Here is a 25,337-nt window from a genome sequence, read left to right on the forward strand (position 1 = left end):
GAACAATGCGGTTTTAGAAAAGGTAGAGGATGTGTCGACCAAATTTTCACTCTTAGGCTAATAATTGAGAAGTTTTATAGATTATGAGCAAGCGTTCAATTATGTTGATAGAAGGGCTTTAGTAAAGGTTTTATCCTTGTATGGTATACCAGAAAAATACACTAAAGTGATTTGTGCTATGTATGAGAATAACTGCTGCGGTTAAGGTAGGAAATGAGGTTAGCAGCTGGTTCTGTATTAATTCAGGAGTTAAGCACGGCTGAGCTCTATCTCCATTTATATGGATTATTTTGATGGACTTTGTCTTAAGGAGCACAGGAAAAGCAATGGGAGACCACGGAATGAAATGGGGAGGAAAAACTTTCTTGAACTTAGATTATGCTGATGATTTAAGCATCCTAGATGAAAGTGCGAGCAAAATGAATGAAGTTTTAGAGCTTTTGCGAGTTCAGGGTGCTAGAAGAAGTTTAAAAATTAATGTTAAGAAGACTAAGTCACTAAGACTAGGAATAAGTGAAGATGAAAAGATGACGCTGAGCAATGAAAAGACTGATCAGGTGGGCAGCTTCACCTACCTTGGTAGTATTATTAGTAAAGATGATGGGAGCAGTGAAGATGTTAAAAGTAGAATAGCCAAGGCTCAGGGTGTTTTTTTCACATTTAAAAAAAGTTTGGAAGAATAGGAAGATAAGTCTGCAAACCAAGATTAGAATATTAGAATACAGTAATGACAGGAAATGGGAACTTGGGAAGGAAATGGGAACTTCGTTGGCGGGTGTAAAAAGGGAGGCTTTGAATAGATTGGGATGGAGGAGGAGCGTGCGTAGCTGTGTTGACCTCAGGCGGCTTATCGTGGAAGGGGTGTTAGTTGCCCTCAAATAACTTTTGACTATTAAAAATGGCACAAGGCACCTTCCAATTTCCGACCAAATGAGCCCTTTTCGAAGTTGCTGCTACAACTCCTTCGATACGAACCGCTCTAGTCTTAAAAAAAAATGAATAAATAATACTTTGTGCCCACATCGCTCTTTACTTAGGCAAGCGCTGCCAATGATCTCTCTTGAAGTTTGGACTACTTAGTATAATACTTCTCAAAGGCAAATTATTAGGTAAGTGCCTAATCTAGGCTTATAATTTGGATATCCTGTTTAAGCCAGCTTCCAATAATTAAGTTGTAATATACCAGCCCTTATCGTTATGAGCTTCCTTGGAAAGAAAGGAAGGGGAAGAAGAAGTTGCCACGGGGAAGCTGTTTTATATCTTCTATTTAATGTCACAAATTCTAGTTAAATGTCACAAATTATATCTTCTATCTAGAGTTTCTAGTGAAGGAGGGTCCTTAGAATCATTTCCATTTTGGAAAGGGATAAGTAATTTAATTACAATAAACATAAACGCCCCTACGTGGCATTATGTTGTTGTGTTAGTTTTTCAATACTTCTTAATTTTCAAATTAATTCCCAAGATTCTCTTCTGAAATCTCAAAATTTTCGTCGCATGTCATTTTTGCTCCTTTTAAGATCGAAAATGCCGTTTACGTTAAAAAGAGGCGAATAACATCATATCACGGTCCTCTAATTTTTTGTCCTAGACTATTATTCGCATGCAGCAAAAAGCCAATTAGGGATAGTATCCAGCACTAAAGTAGCACAAAGGGAATAAGAGATTACTCTCTTGTACATCCGGGTTAAAAAGTGTGCTATTTTATTTTTGTCATGTCATATTTTTTTCAGCTATTCATATTATTGGTTAAGCGATGTCAAAAAAGAATTCCAAATAGACTTTTACATAATTCCATGTAAAAACTTTTTAACCTGTCGATTTATTCACCTATGGCCCTGACTTCGCTCGGGAAGTAGTTCAAACCACTTAACCTTGTGAATGTCTGATCTGTGCTAAAAGGGGACTGAAACTTTTGCACCATCCAATCTATGCAATAACGTCATAAAATTTCACTGCACATTAGTTCCCAGTGAAGCGCAAGTTTTGTAGAATTCTACAAATACAGGGAAAGATCACCGAGTGAGTTTATTTGATTCACAATTGCATATATGTTACACAAACTGCAAAGCAATATTAAGTTTCAATTTTGTTCTTAACTTCTATCAGGAAGACTTCGTTTTTTTAATATGATTATATACATTAAGTATACGGTCGTTGGTTTTGAAATGCCACAATTTGTGAAAGTTTTGCGCCACATTCTTATTATCCTCTTCCAGCTTAGTCTCGAAAAATCTTGGTTCTTAATGATGGCATACTAATTTGTCACCTTCTCGGTTGGATTATGGATTTGGTTCTGTGTTATCTTTCTTGAAACAGGTAATGAATCTATTTAAGAACAGGGCTGTCACAATATGATCAAACGCATTCGATCATTCATACAGAGTATTTGGTCGTTGGCTTTGAGTTTTCACAATTTGTGACAGTTCTTGAGCCATATCTTATTGTCCTCTTTCAACTTACACTATCGACACATCTTGATTTTTATTACTTAATTTGTAAATTCATCACTTACATTACAAAATATGGATTTGGTTTTGTGCTATCTTTTCTTGAAACAGGCAAGAAATCTATTAAAAAAAAACAACGTGTTACAATATGATCAAAGGCGCTGTATCAGCGGCATCTTGAGTGGTTTGTTGTTGGTTTTGAAAGGTTACAATTTGTGACAGTTCCTGCGCCATATTTTTATTGTCCTCTTCTAATTTAGACACTCGCGACAAAGTCTCAGCAAGTCTCAATTGAAGCTCTTCTTCCTTTGGAGAACTAGGAACTAGAGTATCTGAGTTTGAAGGATAAGTGGTTGCCAAGGTGCCACTGGTACCAACGCCGTCAGTCACTGAATATTGGTTTCGTGCACTGAAAGATGTGCGAGCCCTTACTGAATTCGAGCGTCTCCGTTCTTCCAGCCTACGGTAAATTCCCAGACTTATTTCTCTTATATACTTCCCAAAATCCTCTTTTTTCAGCTCTAAAAAGGGATCTCTGATACGATAGTCCGTCAGAATGTGTATATGCTCATACAATTTGTCACTTATTTCTAAGACTTTTTCACTACCGTTATTAAACAAAAAATCTAGCAATATTGTTGCTTTATAGACATGCTTCCAACAATGAAGATCCTTAATTCTCTTTCCAATCACTTTCATTACTTTATGAACTGCTAAGCTGTCATAAGTAAGGCTTGCCACCTCAGCCATCATCTTAGGATCGGGGTTAGCACATATACTTTTAGATGTTACTTCCCTAACTAATATTTCGACGGAAGTGTACCCTACTAGGACGTTCTTAATCTTCCGTTTCAAAGTTCCATAAGACATTTTATAACTGCTTGATAATGGAGACTTTCTTGGTACGCAACTGACAATTCTTGTCTACCTGTCTAGTAGCAGGAATTATGTTACAACATTTAATTCCATTACAGAAATAAATAAAATTCTAGCATCATATTCATGGACTTTTACAAATATTTCTGCGTCTACGAAATACCCTTAAATTTGCCTAATCATTCGTAAAGAAAGTTCTTTTTGTCAAAGCATAGTCCTACACCTTAACGTTCGTCACAGATCCGACGAATGTCTTCCGTAACGTAATCCTCTATTTTATTGGTATAATTCAATGTGGACTAAATGCATAAGGATAAAACGAAGCAAATGCTACAAAAAAAGGTTAAAGAATTCTAGTTTTTGATAATTTAACGGTTTATCTCCATCATTGCAGTTTCAAGATTGTTGCTATACAAATTTTAATAAATGATCTCTTTGTTAAGCCAAAACCCTCCTCGTGGGCTTTTCACCAGCCCCCCCACGACTCCAGTCACGAGGTCAAAAATGGCTCTCAGGCGACTTCATCTATGATTTCTGTAGGGATTTCTGTAGGAAAGCCATGGTTCAAATATTATTTTGTAAAGCTTCTCGTTTCCAGCATTTATGATTACACTTTCCATACGAAAACAGATAGAAAGTTCATTATATAGCTTCTATCATATTCGACGCAATACTCACATAAATGGCGATATGTCTCTCATATTTTAGCCGTGGTAGCAGCGTTAGATGTAACCTAGTAAAGAACAAACTCTGACCCATAGCAACCGAAAATTTAAAAGCAAACGTTGAAAAAAGACTGTCTGGTGACAAAAATTTGTCATTAGAAACTCATTCAGATGGTAACTGTTCTTTTTGTTAATGTTAAAAGTTTATTGCCAAAACAAATTTACGAGAATACAAAAAATAGCCTGAAAGCCTTCAAAAATTGTGTCTTATCGAAGTGAAAATTGCACCATTGTAATCCCATAAACTACCCCTATTTAGTGGCTTTTGTAAGTAACAAAAGATAATATTAAAATAAAATAAAATTCTTGGAAAAAATACATCTTTATATACAATATGATATAATGCACATATCTTTTGATACAACAATATAACATAAATACCTTGAAAAGTTGCTTTTCAGGGGGATCATGTTACAGTGACATCGTTATCTGATTGCATATAATAATAATAATTTATTTATGACCCACATATGAACATTATAAATGACACTGTGGAGTAATGGAAAATATAAAAGAAAAAATAGCATCATTACGAAATCAAACAACAACAAAAAAAATACAAATTAACCGATATCATGATGAAAAAAACCAAACTAAGGGGTCAGTGACAGAAACAACATTACTAGTATTAATAATAATATTAGAAGACACAGTGGCCTGTCGCGCGCAAGCATCATTGAAACCATAAGGGGATACAATATTTATATTTTTAAAACGGCCGGGTAAATACATCAAATATTTACAATATCTAAAGTAACCACTTCTAAGTCTCCGTAAATCTTTTTCCTCAGTAAGTGATGGAATCCAGATAGAAAATTCACACCTGGAGAGCAAAAACTATATAATGTTGTCATATTCCTCAAATTACCGTCATAAACTTGTTTTCAGAGTGTTTTAGTAACGCCGTTACATAATTCTCTGAAATGACATCATAACCCTTAAATTATCGTCATAAACTGGTTTTCAGAGCATTCCCTTGTTTTACACCAAGAATTAACCACTTACAATTAAAAAAATAATGAAAAAATATTAGACTGAATACCATGATTTATCAACAACAAAAATTATTTGATAATAAACAAAGCAGAAGGAACAAAGGATCAAAGACAAGAAAAAACAAAAAGGAGTGACCAGGGCTAACCGAAAAAAAAAATTGTTAACAATGGATCTATAAGAACAATCTTTTTATGCCGATTCTAAGCATACAAGATTCATTAAGTTTCAAATTACTAGACAAAAGCTAAGAGCGTGATAAAATCTGCCTGATTTTCAAAAAAGTGGGAAATATGCCCAAGAAGGAAAGTAATCTTGATGAAAATCACACCATCAAATTCAGCTTTTGAGAGAACCGTATTGTAAGACCGTACTGTACGAGGGGTTGCAGCAGAACCACATGAACATTGTGGTATTTCTTTTGTTTTTCTTTCAAGAGGTGGTCGAAACAATGGGCCTAGAAGATCAGAAAAGGGCTGATTTGAATGGAAATTAAAAGTTCCAGTGCCTTTCAAGAGTCAAAAGAGATTGGATTTGAGAAGGATTAAATTTTTAATATATTTTTTGTATTATTATCTAATAAGATATGATGTCCAGACATCATGCGAAGTTCCTATTAAAAATAGCGGTTCACTCTTTTATTCCGAAAAAGATTTTGGAGTTATGCCAAGAAAAATATTAATAAACAACTTAGCTTAACAATCACCTGTTTAAAGATAAAACAGCAAGCATCATACCACGGTCAAAGACTTCTGAAAGAACACAAATGGAACGAACACAGGAACAAAAATATAAACAAAGGAGCAAAAATATTTTGGAAACCCAGATACGCATAGCGTCTTTTTATTTACTCAGCTACCTGTGCCGTTTCTACCTCTGCCGTTTCCCGTGTGAGACTCTGCGAATCTAGGCCTAGTAAACGATACTTAAGCGCTTTTTTTACAAGAACTAAGGTTCCTTCACATTGAATTTCGGCTTTCCGTTCTCCCCTTCACACTGAACTCCGTAAGCCTTCCGTAAGGCTCATAACCCTCCGTAAGACCTTACGTTAACGTATCCGTAAGTCAAAACTCAATGTTAGAGCTCTGACGGAAGAAGTTCAAAATATTTCAACTTCTTACGTTTAAGCAAAATGGAACTTAGATGAAAAAATATTTGAGTTTGCAGAAGCTAGAAAAGCTACTCCGCGAAGAATGGCTAAATTGTATAATTCAGGATCATGCTGGGGGTTATATAGACACTGGAGGCAAACTTATTAGGCCTTCCAAAGTTTTAGGCTAAAATGACTATATTAGAATCCCGACCAATATAATTTTCCTCACAGGGGAGGGGGGAGATGCGGTAGTACTAAAGAACATAAGAGATTTTCATTTATGGCTGGGGGTTGAAAGGGTCACAGAATAAGAATTTTTACCTCTGACTTCATCATAATGAACTAATTATCATAATAAGTAAGGAAAGAGATCATTCAATCGCAAACTCTGGTATCTAGTAATCTTTTTCAGAAAACCTCCAAGCAAAGAGCAATAGCTTCAAAAAAATCCTACAGGATACGAAGAAACCTAATCTACACATTCCGGTATCACAAGATCAAAGGAAGAAACTTAGAGAGAAAGCAAGAAATGAAAGTCGAGCTAAACAAATAGCTAACAGAATAAGAGCACAATGAGACAAACAAGAACGCTGTCAAATTGAATGTAAAAATCAGACTCCAATAAGATGAGAAGGCGGCAGAGCTCAAGAAATGTTAAGTTTTGAAAAAAAAATCTACCAACATTAACGAGTACAATTGTCATATCTGTTTTAACTGTCATATGTTTACTAAAGACTAGCTATAATTTTCACTAACCAACCAGCTTCGCTTTCTATTGGATACTCACGACTGTCACATTTTTGCTGTTAAGTCGCAAATCATAGCTTTTAGCCCCCTTTAGCCCTCAAGAAGGTAAGAAAAAGACTGGACTTCCCAGGTTAGGCTGCAATGAAATCATAGAAAGCGCAATAGCGCTGCCTAAGTAAAGAACAATGTTGGCACAATGTATCTTTTTTTGGGGGGGTCTTAGGCCAGGGCACCGCGTATCAAAGGCGTTGTCGTAGAAGCTTCAAAAATGGTTCATCCAATTGGAAATTGAAACGGATAGTACCCTTTTTAAAAGTCGAAAGTGACTGGAAGGCAACTAACCCCTCTCAAACACCCAACCTTTCCCCAAACACATCCAGTCAAAATTTTGAGATAACCATTTTGTTCAACGTAGTTGAAAAGTCCGGAAATTATGTCTTTGAGGATGACACCCCTCCCCCACACAACACTCAGGGCGAAGGTTGTAAGTTATGCCCTAGGGGCAAATAAGGTTTTTATACAAAGCGTTGTCGTAAAAACTTCAAAAAGGGCTAATTTGATTGGAAATTGAGTGGCTAATGCCCCTTTCGATGGTCGAAAGTAATCGGAGGACGACTATCACCCCCACGCCCATCATTTCTCCAAACACTTCCGATCAAAATTTGTATATAGCCATTTTGTTCAACGTAGTTATAAAGTCTGGAAATTATGTCTTTGAAGATGACACCCCCACAGCTCTCAGGACAAGGATTGTAAGTTATTCCTTTGGGGTATATAAGGTTTTTATAGAAAGCGCCGTCGTAGAAATTTCAAAAAAGGCTCATTCAATTGGAAATTGAGAGGACTAGTGCGTTTTTTATTATTCGAAAGTGATCAGAGGGCAAATGGCCCCCACACCTATCATTTTCTAAAAGACTTTCAATCAAAATTTTGAAATAGCCATTTTGTTCAACGTAGTTAAAAGATCCGGAAATTATGTCTTTCAGGATGACAAATCCCCGCCCCCAGCCCACAGGGCAAGGGTTTTAAGTTATGCCCTGGGGACACATAAGGTTTTTATAGAAAGCGTGGTCATATAAACTTCGGAGGGGCTCATTGGATTGATAATCAGAAGCTCTAGTGCCCTTTTTAAGAGTCAAAGTCATCGAAGGACAGCTACCTCTCTACACACATGTCGTATTGTCCCGAAATGCATCTAATAGAAAATTTTGAGATAGCCATTTCATTCAAAATAGTCTAAATATCATATAATAAGGCTTTTGGGGTTGAAATAAACCCCCAGAGCCTGGGGCTAGGGTCGCAATCTGTTACTCGGCGCCATTTAAGTTTTTAATGACGGGGATGGCTGCATAAACTTTAGAGGAGGCTCATTTGATTGAAAATTGATAGTTCTAGTCCTCTTTTAAGAGTCAAAAGTGATCGAGGGTAGCTAGCCCCCCCCCCTCGACTAACCCTCTTGACGAAACGAATCTGATTAAAATTTTGAGACAGTGATTCTGCTCAAAATAGTTCAAAGAACATATAACAATGCCTCTAGGGTTGACAAAACCCCCCAGTGCCCTGGGGATTAGGTTGTAAGTCATGCCCTGAGGACATATAAGGCTTTTATGGAATGGGTGGTCGTATAAACTTCAGATGAGGCTCATTTGATTTAAAATTGGAAGTTATAGTGCCCTTTTTAAGAGTCAAAAGTGATTTGAGAGCGACCGACTCCCCTCCCCCCCCCGCGCTCATCATTTCCCCAAACACGTCCAACCAAAATTTGGAGATATCAAATTTGTTCATTGTGGTCGAAGGGTCCGGAAATTATGTCTTTGAGGAAGACCACCTCCCCCCACAGCTCTCAAGGCAAGGGTTGTAAGTTATGCCCTAGGCATATAAGGTTCTTATGGAAAAGGTGGTCATATATGCTTTGGACGAAACTCATTGGATTGGTGATCAGAAGTTTTAGTGCCCTTTTTAAGAGTCAAACTGATCACGGTGCAGGTACCCCCCCCCCCACACACACACACTCACATGCACACACAAAACCGTCGTGTTTTCCCAAGGTGCGTCTAATAGATATTTTGAGACAATTCTTTTATTCAAAATAGTCTAAAGATAATATAACAAGGCTTTTGAGGTTGATACAAACCACCAGAGCCTGAGGTCGATGGTTGCAAGTTATGCCCCTGGGGCATTTAAGGTTCTTAAGGAAGGGATAGTTGCGTAAACTTTAGAGGTGGCTCATTTGGTTAAAACTGGAAGTTCTAGTTCCCTTTTAATACTCAATAGTGATGGAGGTTAACTAGCCCCCCCCCTAACTACCCCTCTTTTCACCAAATGTATCTTAATGAAATTAATATTGAAATTAATGGAACGGCTTCCAAAAACATTGTTGATGCGCGCGTTTGATACCCTTTTGACGCCCTTTTCACCTTAATACTCTAAGCCTTACAAGTTGTTGCAATTAAAGTAGTAGTTTGAGCAGTTTAGTAGCAGTAATAGCGTAAGGAAAAGTAGCAGTGGTATTAGTGTTAGTAGTGGCATGCATGTGTTACATTTTTGTCTTCCCCTTTAAGTATTCTCCGAAAGTTTCAACTTAATACCCAAATCAATTCCTGAGATATGCCCTTTTGAAAATCTGCATGTGCATAGTGTGTTTTGATTTAGTTAAAGTTCCCCCTCAATATTCTCTCAAAGTTTCACCTTCATTCGTGCACCCTTAATTGTACTAGTATCATAGTGGTAGTGGTAGTAGTAGGAACAGTAGTAGCAGTAATAATAGCTGTAGTAACTGGTACATTTTGCGTTTTGGTCAACTGGACATCCCACTCATGATGCCTGTGAAATTTCCTCTTGGTATGATAAGCCGTTCCAAAAATATTGCTGATACGCCCGCACCAGCAATCTGTATACTCATTTTATGGTTTGATTTAGTTCAAATTTCCCTCAACGTTTCGTCAGATTTTTTTTTCAATATCCTCAGCCTTAGTAGTACTTGCTACCGAAATATTAGTTTAGTAATAGTAGTGGTACTAGTAATACTACTTGTGGTAGCAGTAGTTGTAGTAGCAGTAGCGCGCAAATATTGCATTTTTGGTCAATTGATCAACTCCCTTATCATTTCCTGAAAATTCCAAATTAATATACTCATTCTGAGTTACACCCTTTTGACAACCCATATACACATAACATGCTCGGATTTTTTCAACACTCCCCTCAACATTCCCTGATAGACTCATTTTAATACCCTTCGTATTTTGGGAAAGTAGAAACTCAAACATGCACACCTTTTCTAAATAATATATAATGTATGTAAACAATGAACAAATTGCATAACTTGCAGCTCTTGTCCTGAGGCCTCGGGGGGAGGGGTGATATCCCCAAACACGTAATTACTGAGCTTTTCAACAATGCTGAAAAAATGGATGTCTCAAAACTTTGTTTGGATGTTTGTTATGGAAAATGGTGGGCTTGGGGGGGGGGTCTCAAATCACGTTGACTCTTAAAAAGGGCACTATGACTTCCAATTTAAAATCAAATGAGATCCATCTAAATTTAATTCGACCACCAATTCCATAAGAACCTTAGATGCACCTAGGGCATAACTTATAGCCCTTGCCCAAGGGCTCTGGTCGGGTTGTTCCAACCCTGGAGGCATTGTTTTATGTCATTTGGACTATTTTAAACAAAATTGCCATCGGACAATTTCATTAAGATACATTTGGTGAAAGGTGAAACCTCCGAGGCATCATGAAAGCAATGTTCAACTTACCAAAAGGCAATATGCACATGCTACTACCACTAATAATACTGCTGCTACTACTACTACTACTAATACAACACTAACACTGCAGTTACTTTTACTACCACCGAAACTACTGTGATACTAAGGCTAAGTCTATGAAGGTAAAATTTGAGAGAATATTGATGGCAAATTCGAACTAACAAAAGAGACTAAGTGCATTTAGATTGTCAAAATGGCGTATCTTAAGAATTCATTTGTGTATTAAGTTAAAACTCTCAGAGAATACTTAAAGGGGAAGATCAATTGACCATAAGGCTATATGTGCACACTACTACTACTGCAACATTTACTAGTTCTACCACTACTATTACTATAGCTTTAATTACTACTTCTATCTAACTACTTGTAAGGTTAAGGGCATTAAGATGAAAATTTTAATAAGTATACGAATATACAGGTTATCAAAAGAGCAAATCGACAATATCATATCAATGGCTAATTGTATTAAGTTGAGTAGTTATACTACTGCTTTGACTACTATTACAGCTATCCCCAAGCGTATGAAGATGAAACTTTCAGAGAATATTTCTGTTGTACGGATGACAACCTGCCATCCGTATATAGGTTGTCAAAAAGGCATATCAGCAATATCTTAGGAAAAGTTTCGTATGGGAAATTAAAACTTACAAAGCTTGTTGTGGGGGATGTTGAACTAACCAAAAAACCATATTTGCATCATAATACTACTGCTTCTACTCCTACAACTACTTCTACTATTATTATTATTGCTACTACTACTACTAAAGCTAAGACTACTACTACTATTAACTCTACTGCTACTACTATAACTACTTGTGCTACTAATACTACTAATAAACCTAATGGTATTAAGGCGAAAATTTTGGGCAATATTTTAACTGTATTGAAATAAATCGAAACACACTATGCCTACATGGGTTGTCAAAAGGACGTATCAGCAATGCTTCAAGACCGGTTGACGGTGTTAAGTTAAAGATTTCATCGTGTGTTGAAGGGGAAGTTGAAAAAAAGGTACTGTGTGCATACTGCTACTAATACTACTACTGCTACTACACAAGTTAAGGGTATTAAGGTGAAGCTTTCAAGGAATATTTAGGCAGATGTTGAATTAAATCAATACGAACTATTATCATATAGAGTGTCAAAACGATGACAAAGCAATATCACAATAACAGCTTACATTATCAAGTTAGACATTTCAGGGTAAGTTGTGACAGATTTTGACCTAGCCAGAACACACTATGTGTAGTCTTGACCCTACTTTTATGGTTACTGTGACTAATGACACTGAAGGTCATTAAGTTGAAAAGTTTGGGAGGAGTTTCAATTAAACGAAAAAACTTTACGCATGCAAGTGTTAAGGGCATATAAGCTATATCATAGGCAGTGCTGTTCTATCATAGCAAGTAATAATATTGATATTTTAAAGGACCTAATTTGGTTGGAAATTCTAATTTCTAGTAACCTTTTTAAGAGTGAAAAGTGATGAGGGCAATTAGCCCTCCTCTTTAGCTCATAATTTTCAAAATGCTTCCAATCAAAATTTAAGATAGCGATTTTGTTCAGCATAGCTGAATGGTCATGTAACTATATCTCTAGGGTTATTGCGTATGTCAACTCCCCACAGTTATGCAATGTGCCCATTGTGTTTAAGAACTAAATGTTGCCTTAAAATTAAATCAAAAAGCACTGTGTTAATGCTAATTGCAAATAAGACATCTCAGCAAGATCCCAAGAAGGACTAAAGGGCTACTTCTATTACTACTTCTGCTCTTGAGATTTGATTAATATAAGTCAAAAGAGTGTAAGTGTATCCAAGCTGTAAAAGAGCATGGATAGATTTTCTTTAACAGATTAATTTTTTTTTAGATATTTTCAATTTTATAACTTTAATAAATAAATAATTCTCAACATTTTAAAGAATAAATATGAGCATTTCTATTTAATCTGACAATGCACATTCATTTGTATTTTTTCAGCAAAGTGCAAATTATGTTCTGGCCTTGGGATGGCACAGGGGTTTTGAGCCCTACTCATGTTAGTTTCTGTTCGTTTTGAGTTTGACTCGGTTACTTATTGTAATTTCTGTCAGTTTGGGGTTTCATTTATTTATCGATGCTGACTTGTGGTAGTTTTACGCTTGGTAGATTATTTGATTTTATTTTTGCTCATTTTCGGTTTAATAGAATTCTTTACTTTTCTTTGAAAAACTTATTTCATGGAAAGTTTTTTTTTATTCATTACAAGGAATGATTGAGAATCTTTAGGGTTTCTCTGATAGCGGCCAAAGGAGAACCTACAAACATCTTGAAATGGCGGAGGTGCAACAAGTTTGAAGATAGTACAAACAGGCGATAACCAGGCTAGTAAAGAGAATGCTTAAAATAGATTCAAATATAAATGTAACTTACATAATAAACTTTTCGGAAATCCTACATCAGCTTTCTCAGCATAAACATAATTTTGCCTGGTTTTGAAAATTATGTGTCCCTTGGATACCAGGAAGTGAATAAAACTAGAGAATAGAGGAGTTTCGATTCCAGTACACACCTAGATCCTCTCTCTGTGATTTGACAATCAATAAAAAGGCTTGCGCATTAAGTATCGCTTCTGGAAATAATTATACTCATCACTTGTTACTACTTTAGCTCAGTATATTAGTCGTATAAAACCTGAAGGGAGCATATAGGCTCAAGCTGTTATTAAACCAAATAAGTATTATATAGTTGATTTCAGGATTGCCGCCTGTAACACGAAAGTGCTGTTTTAGCACTATTTCATTATGTGTAGTACGTGCTCAGGGTTACCAACTATAGCCAAAAAGTGCTATTTTAGCACTATTACAGTCATTTTTTGACTGTAGCACCGAAAATAACTGTGTAGCACGTAAATTTGGGCAATTGTAGCACTTCAGGAATTGACCTTGATGGCAACCCTGGTTAATGCATATAATTCATCAAAACTGAAAGAGAGTTCCTCTAGAGAGTATGAACGATAATTATTACATAAATCTGTTATTTTGAGCCAGTATAACTTCGCATAGTCGCTTCTCCAAAACCATGATAAAAAGCAAAATTAGTATTGTTGCTCTACAAAAGCATCGCTAGTGAAAGCTCAGAGCTAGCTACTAAATCTACGTTCTTCACATTTTTCACTAAAAATAATTAATAAAAATACGATCATCTTGAATATGTATAGATTTTTACTTAAGTCGTGAAGAAATGACAGCTATAAGTTTAACTGTCAAGAGGATGTTTATATATGCAGAGCCGGATTTAAGTATTTGGCGCTCCTAGGCCCAAGCGATTTACTGGGAAATCCCTGAAAATTCAGGGATAGTAGAAGCACTGAACAGAAGGCAACTAATGAGTGATGAGCCAAAAGTAATACAAGAGAGAGGTGATACAAAGCTCTCAGCTGCCATTCTTGGGAGATATCTGACGATTTACAAGCGGTTACGGAACTCCTGTGTTGTTTTAAAATCACTTTTCTGTGAATAGGCAGCCCAGCAGCAAAGTGCATCTGGCACTAAAAAAAATACATTACGGTAAATCACACCATTCCAGTTTTTGTTAAGAAAAAAAATCGCTCATTATTTTTTTTTGCGCCCCTAGGCCCAGGCCTATGCGTAAATCCTGGCCTGTATATATGCAAATAATTGTTTCTCATAAGAAACCCTCCCCTCCCAAATGGACGATTTGGATATGTGGTAGCTCTGTCATTCACTACAGCATCACTTTTCAGTCTTATAGCGTCACAACTCCCCAAAATAGGTTGAAATACGGTCAGTTATCTCGTAACCCTCTTTTAACCAATAATTTAAGCTTATTATCTATTTTATTGGAATAGTCTAATTTTGCCAATACTTAGTAATCATTTCTTGCTTCTAAGTTTTTTTAAGATTTTTTTGGTATTTGTATGTAAATTCGAATAAAATATTTGAATTAATAAACATATTATTCTACCTACATAAGCTTTAGTTTCCAATTTCATGAAGCGAAGTTTTTTTTTTAAGAAGGGGGCTAATGAGATCCGGTATCTTGGGGGAATCTAGTAAATTTTTAATTTTTTTTTTCTCGAGTCCTTATAGAACAGCATACGCTGCGGCTTTTTTTTAACTTATTTTTATGTTGGAAATTCAGTATCCGCAGCTGTTTATGTGTGTATATTTTCATGCTCACTAAAAACAATCTAAACTAATAAAGTTGAATACTTGCGACAACTTACACGGAATAACTCAGAACCATAAGATGGTACAAAGCCTGTAAAAAATTAAAAGAAAACAAACTATAAAAAACATAGCAACACAGGAAATCTGGCTTCATGATAACAAGTATGTGGAGGCCCTAGGCCCGAACAGTATTTGGGCGAGGGAAATGTGACGTCGTTATAATCTACGCAAGACGACCAAAAGAACGATCTTCTGACCGTAGGGTAGGCTGTGAAAATCCAAAAAAAAAAAAAAAAACTAAAATTTAAAAATGCGAAGTCATGATGCCAAGTGCACGAGGACCTAAGGCCCGTGCGAGCAATGGAAGGCGACAAAACCAATATTTTACTTGCTTTAATCATGGAAGACTTACATATCAGTCCAAGTCGAGCATATGGTACACTCAACTGAACCAAAGAGTATGAGTAACTTATAAGAGTGGGATCTGGCACTAGTTTCAATAACAAAAAAAACAATCAACGCCATCTAGTGATTGGCAACACTTGGCATTTTTTCAGTGTAATACTAAACTAATTAATTTAATTAAGTTAACTGGTTAAAAAAAAGGTAGTAATAAGTGTCTGATCGCAGTTCCTTATAGCAAAATGATTACAAAGCCAGTAAATGCCAAGTATCTTCATACTCTAGATGGCGTTGATAGTTTTTTTGGCGACGCTAGAGCAAGCTTCCATTCTTATAAGTTACCCATACTCTTTGGGATGAACAAAAAGCATATTGCAACACAAATCAGTTTCACACCACCTTGCTGAGAAAACTCATCATCACCCAAGAGGAACATCATTAGATTGCACTATTAAAATCGTGGAAATATTGTGCTTGTAAGATTGATGGTGGGTAAGAAGCAAAACTCTGCTGTTTACTATGTTGGTGAAATTGAAGAAATAATAGGCAGAGTAGCAAAAATAAATTACCTGCGCAAGTCTGGTGGGAAGTTCATCTTCCCTGAATATCGAGATTGTGCTGAAACTGACCTCTAAAGATATTATCATGCAGCTTTATGCCCCAGTTTCAGTAGGAGGAACTGGGTGAAAGGCCAAAACTCATGTATTTGGCTGTGATTTGGCCCAATTTCCCATAAAACAAAATCAAAGTTGCATTTAACTTGTTTATTATCTGAAATAAGCATTAATATTATCGAATACATTATTACATGCAATAATTAATGAATGTCCGGAAATGCCTCATGTGTGTCCAAAGTCCCGTGGCTGGGGCGACTTTGGACACTCGAAGAGGTCATACATTTTCGGGTCTCGCCAGGAATAGACTAGATGGAAGTCGTTGAAAAAAATCACCCAGAAAAGAGAATAATTATAGCTATCTATATGTGTTAAAAGGAAATTTGTATCTTTATAAATATGCCTTGTAGGGGTAAAAAACCTCAAAACGTACGGCTTCGCCCCCTCTCCCATTTTTTTTTCTCTAAAATGTACAAAAAAAAACTTACAAAAAAACAAATCTTTGTCAAACTTAACCGATGAAATTTTTTTTTATTTTTGAATTAAAAGGAAGTTGCCGCCATGGCTAATAGTAGATATATCCAAGATAGACAGATATTGTTAAAATAAGGCATTAACAACAAGTTTTACTTCCTACCTCTCTTAAACTTTCGCAGAGAACATGTGTAGCTTTGCCATGTAGATATGAGTCCCGACGCATATGTTAACACAGCTACCTTTGAGAAGTTGCAGATAAAAATTTCAACTATTTATGAAGTTGTTCTTGAGTAGCATTATATTTTTAATGCAACATATTAGGTTCACTCACTTAGTGTAGTGACAAGAAACATGCATAAAAAGTGCTGTTTGTTTGTGTTTGCGTTCCTGAATTTCTTACACAAACTTCCACCAAAATCATTTGCTCAATTTCTTCCAAAATAGATTCCGATTTCGGTCTTTAGGAATATGGGATACTTTTTTTTATCAGGACGATACAGAAACGAAGGAGGGGGGGGGAATGTGGAAACCAGAACGATGAAATAGAAAAAATAATATTTCATTTCCCGAACGTACACCCTCTGTCTCTAATTTAAACAAATCAAAGAACTTGTTTCGAAAATTTAGGTTTTTCAAGGAAAGTAAAGAGCTGCATTAAACCCAAGATGATCAAAAATGAAGCATAATACTAGTTATAAATTAAACTATTAATGAATGAATGAGACACAAATCGAACGGAAACTACCACAATAAGATAAGGACTGACTAAGCCGTCTAGAGGCTAGAACATAATTTGTACTGAACTGAGGATTTTTTTTTATTTCGACCAGTGTGTCTTAATTTGTCATGACGTTAACATAAAAGAAACCAAATCACCAAAATAACTGAAAAAGTACCAATTAAAGTAGACTGACCAATTACAAAATACTGATATTCATTCCTGAAAGTCTGAGCAAATTCGGATTTGCTACGATATAACAACGTGATATATAACGTGAATATAACGTGTTAACGTTATAAAAGAAAACGAACGTTAAAATATACCGTATTTTGTTTTCAGTAAAGCGCGATTGCCGCCCTGGCCTTTAGAGGCCTTAGCCATACTCCTGTTTGTGGTAACTTATGTTCCTTTTGATTCTGACTTGAATATTTATAGTAATTTATGTTCGTGCTGGGTCTCATTTATTCGTTGATGGTGATTTATGGTCGTTCTACGTTTGAACCATTACCTGACTTCATTCTTGTTTCTTTGGATTAATGCGGCTCTATATATTCTTTGAAAAACTTCTTTCTTGGAAAAAAGTTTCTTTAAATGAATGTCTGTTCATTTTTAACTGAAATGTTTTTTCATTGGTTAATATTAGTGATTTTTTATTTGTTTTTACTTAAGAATTTAGACTTTGGATTACTATTTACATCCTGGAAAATTTTTTTGAACACATTTTTATAACAGTCGTACGGTACAATGGAACTTTGGATCGATGGGTAGGCAGAATGTTATTCAAGCAAATAGATTGAAAAGCTGCATGATTTTCAGCCTTCTATAGGGCATAAAAGTTCATATTTCAACCTAGATTGATCAACCATTGTGTTATATTTAGGTTTAACTGCTTATTCGTTTAAATAAATGCATTTTTGAGCTCAATTTTGATTTGTTGTAAAAAAATAAAAAATAAAAAAAATAGGACGCCAAGAATCAATACAACCAGATTTCCTTCTGGGTTAGGTTTTGAAGCTTAAATTAAGGTATCTTGTGGTCTACAATTTTTGCACAGATCAACATTAAAAAAAAATGCACTAGGAAATAATAGAACCACATTTTTTCAAGCCTTTATTGTCAAGTCAAAATTTAAAATCTACTTGAATCTCTTCATTAAACTTTTCCTCAAAGTTTCAGTTGGGTCCTTTATCCCATTAATTTATACCCTTAGCTGTAACTGAGAGATTACTGATACGTACTTTTGACCACCTTGATGTACATAATGTTTTTTGACTAGTTCAACATTCGCTGAAAGTTTCAACTGATTATCCTTAGCCGTTCCTAAGATATTTCAGATACATCCTTTTGATAGCTTGGATGCACATTGTGTCTTTTGGTTCAGTTAAGACATTCCCTGAAAGCTCCAACTAAATGCTCCTAGTTGTTCCTGATATGTTACAGATACGTCCTTTTGTCAACGTGGATACACATGGTGTTTTTTAACTTAGTTTAACATGCCCCTTAACACTCCCTGAAAGTTTCAACTTGATACCCTGAGCCAGCTCTGAGACGTTGCAATACTCCTTTTAGCATCCTGGATACAGACGTTTTTCTTTTGATTTAGTCTAACAACCCCCTTAATAATCCCTGAAAATTTTAACACAATACCCTCTGCTGTTCCTCAGATATAGTCGATACGCCCTTTGGACAACCTGGATGCGGACAGTTGCTTTTGATTTAGGTCAGCATCCTATTTAACATTCCTTGAAGATTTTGAAATGATATCCTTAACCCTTTCTGAGGTTCTGTAGACATGCCTTTTTGACAACCTGGATACACATGGTGTGTTTCGATTTTGTTTACGACACACAGCGACTCACAGCATGCCTTGAAAGTTTCAAGTTAATAATCTTAGCAATTTTTGAGATGTTGCACCTACGCCTTTTTGAGAATCTGTATGCAGATTGTGTCTTTTGATTTAGATCAGCATTCTCCTAAGTATTCCTTGAGAATTTCAACTTGATATCCCTAGCTGTTTCTGAGAAATTGCAGATATGCCATATTGACAACCTGACTGAACATAGTGTTGTTTGATTTAGTTAATATGTCTCAACATTTCCTGAAACTTTCAACTTGATATCCTTAGCTTGTCATAAGATATTTCAAATCCGTTATTTTGACAACCTGGATACACAGAGTGTCTTTTGATCTAGTAAAACATTCCCCTGAGTATGCCATAGATTGGTCAACTTAATGCCCTTGGCCATTCCTGATATATTGCAAATACACCCTTTTGGCAACCTGGATCCACAGGGTCTTGATTGAATTGAAGATTCCCTGGAAGTTTCATCTTAATACCCTTTTTTTATTCCTGAGATATTGCAGACATGCTCAATTGACACCTTGAATGCACATGATATCTTTCAATCATAGGCAGCGAACTAGCGCTGCCTAAGTAAAGAACGATGTGGGCACAATGTGTTTTTTTTCTCCATACCCGGGCACTTCGTATCGAAGGAGTTGTCGTAGAAACTTCGGAAAGGGCCCATTCGATTGGAAATTGGAGCTGCTAGTGTCCTTTTTAATATTCGAAAGTGATTGGAGGGCAACTAGCCCCCCCCCCCCCCGCCCGGCGTTCCCCAAAACACATCCAATCAAAATTTTGAGACAGCCATTTTGTTCGGCGTAGTTGATTTCCAGATAGAAAATTTGTTTTTGAGCAGGACACTCCCCCACAACCCTCAGGGCGAGGGTTTTAAGTTATGCCTTGAGGGCATATAAGAACGATGTTGGCACAAAGTATTATTTATTAATTTTTTCCTTTAGAGCAGTACACTTCGTATCGAACAAGTTGTCGTAGAAACTTCAAAAAGGTCTCATTCAATTCGAAATTGGAGTGGCGTGTGCCCTTTTTAACAGTCGAAACGGATCGGAAGTCGACTCACACCCCTTTCATGCCCACCATTTCCCGAAATACATCCAATCAAAATTTTGAGATAGCCATTTTTTCCAGCGTAGTTGATTTCAAGACAGAAATTATGTTTTTGAGGACAGTCCCCCACAGCAACTGATTATTTATTTTTTTTCTTTAGAGCAGGGCACTTCATATGGAAGGGGTCGTCGTAGAAACTTCAAAAGGGGCTCAGCTCATTCGATTGCAAATTGAGAGTTCTAGTGCCCTTTTAATAGTCGAAAGTGATTGGAGGGCAACTAGCCCCCCCCCACGCCCATCATTCCCCCAAACACATCAAATCAAAATTTTGAGATAGCCATGTTGGTCAACGTAGTTGATTTCCAGATAGAAAATAAGTTTTTGAGGAGGACAGTCCCCCACAACGCTCGGGGCACGGATTTTAAGTTATACCCTGGGGGTATATAAGGTTTTTAATGAAGCCGTTGTTGTAGAAGATTAAAAAAAGGCTCATTTGATTGGAAATTCAAAGGGATTTTACCCTTTTTAATTGTCGAATTTTATTGGAGGGAAACAAGCCCCCCCCCCCCCCCATCATAGTCCCAAACACATCCAATCAAAATTTTGACATAGCCATTTTGTTCAGCGTAGTTGATTTCCAGATAGAAAATGTTCTGAGGAGGACACTCCCCCACAGCCCTTAGAGCAAGAATTGTAAGTTATATCCTTGGTGCATATAAGTTTTTTTAGGAGGGCATTGTTGTAGAAAATTTATAAATGTCTCAATAAATAGGGTATTCAAATAAATTTCGCAAGTGACAAATGCTGAAAGTGATTGGGGGGCAACTGGCCCCCCCTCATACCCATTATTCCCCCAAGCACATCCAATCAAAATTTTGAGATAGCCATTTTATTCAACGTAGTTGAAAGTTTTGGAAATTAGGTCTTTAAGGATGACAACCCCTCCCCCCACAGCCCTCGGGGCAAGGGTTGTAAGTTATGCCCTGGGGGTATATAAAGTTTTATTGAAAGCGTTGTCGTAGAAACTTCAAAAGGGCTAATTCAATTGGAAATTGAAAGGGCTAGTGCCTTTTTTAATAGTTGAAAGGGATTGGATAGCAACTAACGCTCGTCTCATGCCCACCATTTTCCAAAACGCATCCAATCAAAATTTTGAGGTATCCATTTTGTTCAACGTAGTTGAAAGTTCTGGAAATTTTGTCTTTTAGGATGATCAACCCCTCAGAGCCCTCAGTGTCGTAGAAACTTCAAAAGGGCTCATTCTATTGGAAATTGAAAGGGCTAGTGCCTTTTTTAATAGTTGAAAGTGATTGGATAGCGACTAACGCCCCTCTCACGCCCACCATTTTCCAAAACACATCCAATCAAAATTTTGAGATATCCATTTTGTTCAACGTAGTTGAACGTTCCGGAAATTAGGTCTTTTAGGATGATAGCCCCCTCAGAGCCCTCAGTACAAGGGTTGTAAGTTATGCCCTGGGGGCATATAAGGTTTATATAGAAAGTTGTCGAATAAATGATAGGCAGCGCGATCGCGCTGCCTAAGTAAAGAACGGGGACACTCAAGAACGAGACAAGAAACGGGGATTAAGTAAAGAGGAGGGAATTCCCCCACAACTCTAAGGGCAAGGGTTTTAAGTTATGCCCTGGGGGCATATAAGAACGATATTGGCACAATGTATTATTTATGAACTTTTTTCTTTAGACCAGTGAACTTCCTATAGAAGAAGTTGTCGTAGAAACTTCGAAAAGGGCTCATTCAATTCGAAATTGGAGTGGCTTGTGCCCTTTTTAACATTCGAAACTGATCGGAAGGCGACTAACACCCCGTCCACGCCCACCATTTCCCGAAACACATCCAATCAAAATTTTGAGATAGCCATTTTGTTCAGCGTAGTTGATTTCAAGATAGAAATTATGTTCTTGGGGACAGTCCCCCACAGCAACTTAGGGCAAGGGTTATAAGTTATGCCCTTGGGGCATAAAAGGTTTTTTATAGAAGGCGTTGTCGTAGAAACTTTAAAAAGGACTCAAATCCGATTGGAACTTCAAAAGTCTAATGCCGTTTTTAATGGTCGAAAGTGATTGGAGGGCAACTATATTGCCTCTCACGCCCACCTTTTCCCCAAACACATCTGGTCAAAACTTTGAGATAGTCATTTTGTTCAACGAATTTTTAAGCTATAGAACTATGGTATTCTAGGATGACTAGGCCCCCCCCCCATAGCTCTCAGGGCAAGGGTTGTAAATTATACCCTGGGGGCGTATAAGGTTTTTATTGAAAGCGTAGAAACATCAATAGGGCTCATTCAATTGGAAATTGAAAGGGCTAGTGCCTCTTTTAATAGTTGAAAGTGATTGGAGAGCGACTAACGCCCCTCTCACGCCCGCCATTTCCCCAAACATATCCAATAAAGATTTTGAGACAGGCATTTTGTTCCATGCAGTTCAAAGTTCAGAAAATTATACCTTCGAGCAGGACACTCCCCCCATAGTCTTCAGGGCAAGGGTTAAAAGTTATGGCCTGGGGGCATTTTTAAAAGGGTGCATGTTGTTAAAGATTGCTGAAAATTTGTCTCCACATACAAATAGCAGGCCATAGTATAATGTCTTAAAAAACGAAAAGCTTTAAAGTATTATTTTCTTTTTCCATGAAAAGACTGTGTCAATATAAAACGAACAGAAATTAATTAAAAAAACTTGTGTCAGAAAATAAGTTTTTCAAAAAAAAGTAAAGAACTCCATTAAGTCAAAAATGAGTGAAAATAAAATCAAATAATCTACCAAGCATGAAACAATCACAGATCAGCTTTGATAAATAAATGAAACCCAAAACGAACAGAAATTATAATAAATAACTGAGTCAAACTCAAAACGAGCAGAAATTAGCATAAGTTGGGCGCAAAACCCCTATACCTTCCAAGGCCAGAACATGAATGTGCATTGTCAGTTTAATATACATATAATGATATTTAGCAATTAACATTCCAAATTTATTTGTCTTATTCAAGTAATAAAAGTAAACACACTTATATTTTTTCCAGTTAATTCAAAATTTTGTTCTGGTCTTTATAAGATATAGGGGTTTTACGTCAAACTGATGTTAATTTCTTGTCGTTTTGAGATTGACTCGGTTAATTGTTTTAATTTCTGTTCGTTTTGGGTTTCATTTATTTATCGATGCTGATTTGGGGTTGTTTCACGCTTGGTAGATTATTTGACTTTATTTTTGCTCATTTTTTGTTTAATGGAGTTCTTTACTTTTCTTTGAAAAACTTATTTTCTGGCAAAAGTTTTTTTTTAATTAATTTAATTCAACATCGACCTGAAAGTTTCACAGCTATTCCTGAGATATTCCATATACACCGATACCCTGGATGCACACAGTGTCTTTTGATTCAGTTCAATATCTACAGAAAGTTTCATTGTAATATCCTTAGATGTTCCTAGATATTGCACATACGCCCTTTAGACAACCTGAATGTACATTGTGTATTTTGATTTAGTTCAACATCCCCTGATATTTTAAACTTAATGCCCTTAGTTGTGCCTGAGATATTGCACATATACCCTTTTGACAGCCTAGATGTCTTTTTGTTTAATTTAAATCCCCCCGCCCCAACTTGCCCTGAAAGTTTCAACTCAATATCCTTAGTTGTTCTAGGGATATTGCAGATATGCCCTTTTGACAGCCTGGATACATACAAGTATTAAGTCTTTTGATTAATTCCCTCCTCAAAATCCCCTCAGTGTTTTAACTTAACACCTCAGGTGTTCCTCAGATACATACAAGTATTACGTCTTTTGATCAGTTCCCCCTCAACATACCCTGAATGTTTCAACTTAACACCCAGGCGTTCGTCAGATGTTACAGATACACCCTTTATGCAACCTGCATGCACATACTGCCTTTTGATTTAGTTCAACATTCCCCTCAACATTCTATGAAAATGTTACCTCAGTTCCCTTAGTCTTTTTGGAAATCCATTGTCAAAGATGCCCCCTTTCCCAATATTAAATTCTATGTGTAAAAAAAGGCAAATTGCATAATTTACAGACCTTGCTCCAGGCCTTGTGATCCTCAAACGTATAGTTACTGGACCTTTCAATATAAACATCTTGAGCAAGATGGTTATCTGGAAATTTGGATCAGGTATGAGAGGATAGGGCATCTAGAAAGACTATGACAGGGGACTAAATGCCCACAATTTACTTATGACTCTTAAAAAGGACACTTGAACTTAGATTTTCGAATCAAATGAGCCCCTTTATAGTTTCTACGACCACTCTTTCTCCACGAAGTGGTCTGAGAAAAAACAAGAATACATCCAAGATATTTTGCTCTTTACTGATGCAGTGTTATTGTACTGCCTAGTACAATGGCTTTTCAGATAAACTTTCGTCCATACTTAAAAAAAAGTAATAGAGCCAGGTGAATGAAACCTGACTCTACTCAAATGTAACTCCTGAAAATCTCTGAAAGTTTCAATCACCTATTTCAAACCCTTTCTTAAAATTTATAAAAAGAGAGTGCCCAGAAAGTTATTCTTTTACTCTAGGCACCTACAAATGCATTTACTTTGATAATTAATTTTTATTCATTTTATCAGAGAAGTTTTTACGAGACTTATTCATCAATATTAACAATTCCAGATTGAAATGCAACGTCGAATGACGTTGCCCTTCATCTAAGTGCATCGAGTCAGCAGTCATCAATCAACAGTCATCAAATCTTTATCAATTCAATAGCCATCTAATACCTCAATAAAAGAAAAGCAGCAAATCCAATATTTTATTATACCTGGCACTGCGAATTTAGGAATAAAAAAAAATACTGGCGATGGAAATGGCATTATATTTAACTAGAGCATCAAATGCTGAGTCAAATATGCTGTCTATTTCTTGATTATCTCTTTATAGACTTAACATCTTATATACCACCCCCCCCCCCCGCCCCCCAAAAAACAAACTTGTACACATATGTTAATACTAAAACAAATCGAGCTTCATTCGAGCACCATCTCTTCCATGACATAACAGAGAGCGCTAAAAGCATTAATCTCCATGAGTCCCCTTATGATTATCTACAATCTTGGATTCACTAATATCATATATGAAAAAAAAAGGATAAACACAACAGTTATACTGCCTGTGCTAAATGACATTTTCCTCAATTTTAAGACGGTGAACAGTATACCTTCAATTAAAGGTTTTAGACCATGACAAATCTAATGGCAATCATATATTCCTTTTCGCCCTCTTTGGGCAAACATTTATATGTTTTATTAGCACAATAATGGCAGAAAACAGCCCTTATCTTTGGTACAATATCTTGCAGAAAATAACCCTTATCTTTGGTACAATCTCTTTTGTTACTAAAAAAACGGC

At 36.4% G+C, this 25,337-nt stretch overlaps 2 protein-coding genes across 10 annotated transcripts in view; one reads left to right on the forward strand and one right to left on the reverse strand.

The window, feature by feature from the left end:
* Window positions 1–25,337, reverse strand: part of LOC148945998 (ubiquitin-related modifier 1 homolog) — a 161,734-nt gene that overhangs the window by 121,452 nt on the left and 14,945 nt on the right. For 4 of the 8 annotated variants that reach the window (XR_016142520.1, XR_016142522.1, XR_016142523.1 and 1 more), the window contains one exon: window positions 13,065–13,263. The exons of 1 other annotated variant lie outside the window; for it this stretch is intronic. Coding sequence is in view for 3 of the 7 variants with exons in the window: in XM_089097914.1 (XP_088954040.1) it covers window positions 13,065–13,066 (2 nt within the window). In the remaining 4 variants the exon portion in view is untranslated. Of the gene's footprint in view, window positions 1–4,782; window positions 5,502–13,064; window positions 13,264–15,795; window positions 15,998–25,337 lie in introns of those variants that run through there. 3 more of the 8 variants (XM_089097913.1, XM_089097917.1, XR_016142521.1) reach the window with 2 other exon arrangements.
* mRpL39 (mitochondrial ribosomal protein L39) overlaps window positions 2,752–25,337 on the forward strand; it is an 85,624-nt gene continuing 63,038 nt past the window's right edge. The window contains exon 1 of one of the 2 annotated variants that reach the window (XM_089097918.1): window positions 2,752–2,915. In XM_089097918.1, coding sequence (XP_088954044.1) covers window positions 2,867–2,915 — 49 coding nt within the window. In that variant the 5' untranslated portion in view covers window positions 2,752–2,866. Of the gene's footprint in view, window positions 2,916–12,996; window positions 13,016–25,337 lie in introns of those variants that run through there. The other variant, XM_089097921.1, reaches the window with a different exon arrangement.

The sequence above is a fragment of the Artemia sp. Qi Xiang Cuo genome, chromosome 12 (assembly GCF_049724085.1).
Source record: "Artemia sp. Qi Xiang Cuo chromosome 12, ASM4972408v1, whole genome shotgun sequence".
Lineage (NCBI taxonomy): Eukaryota > Metazoa > Arthropoda > Branchiopoda > Anostraca > Artemiidae > Artemia > Artemia sp. Qi Xiang Cuo.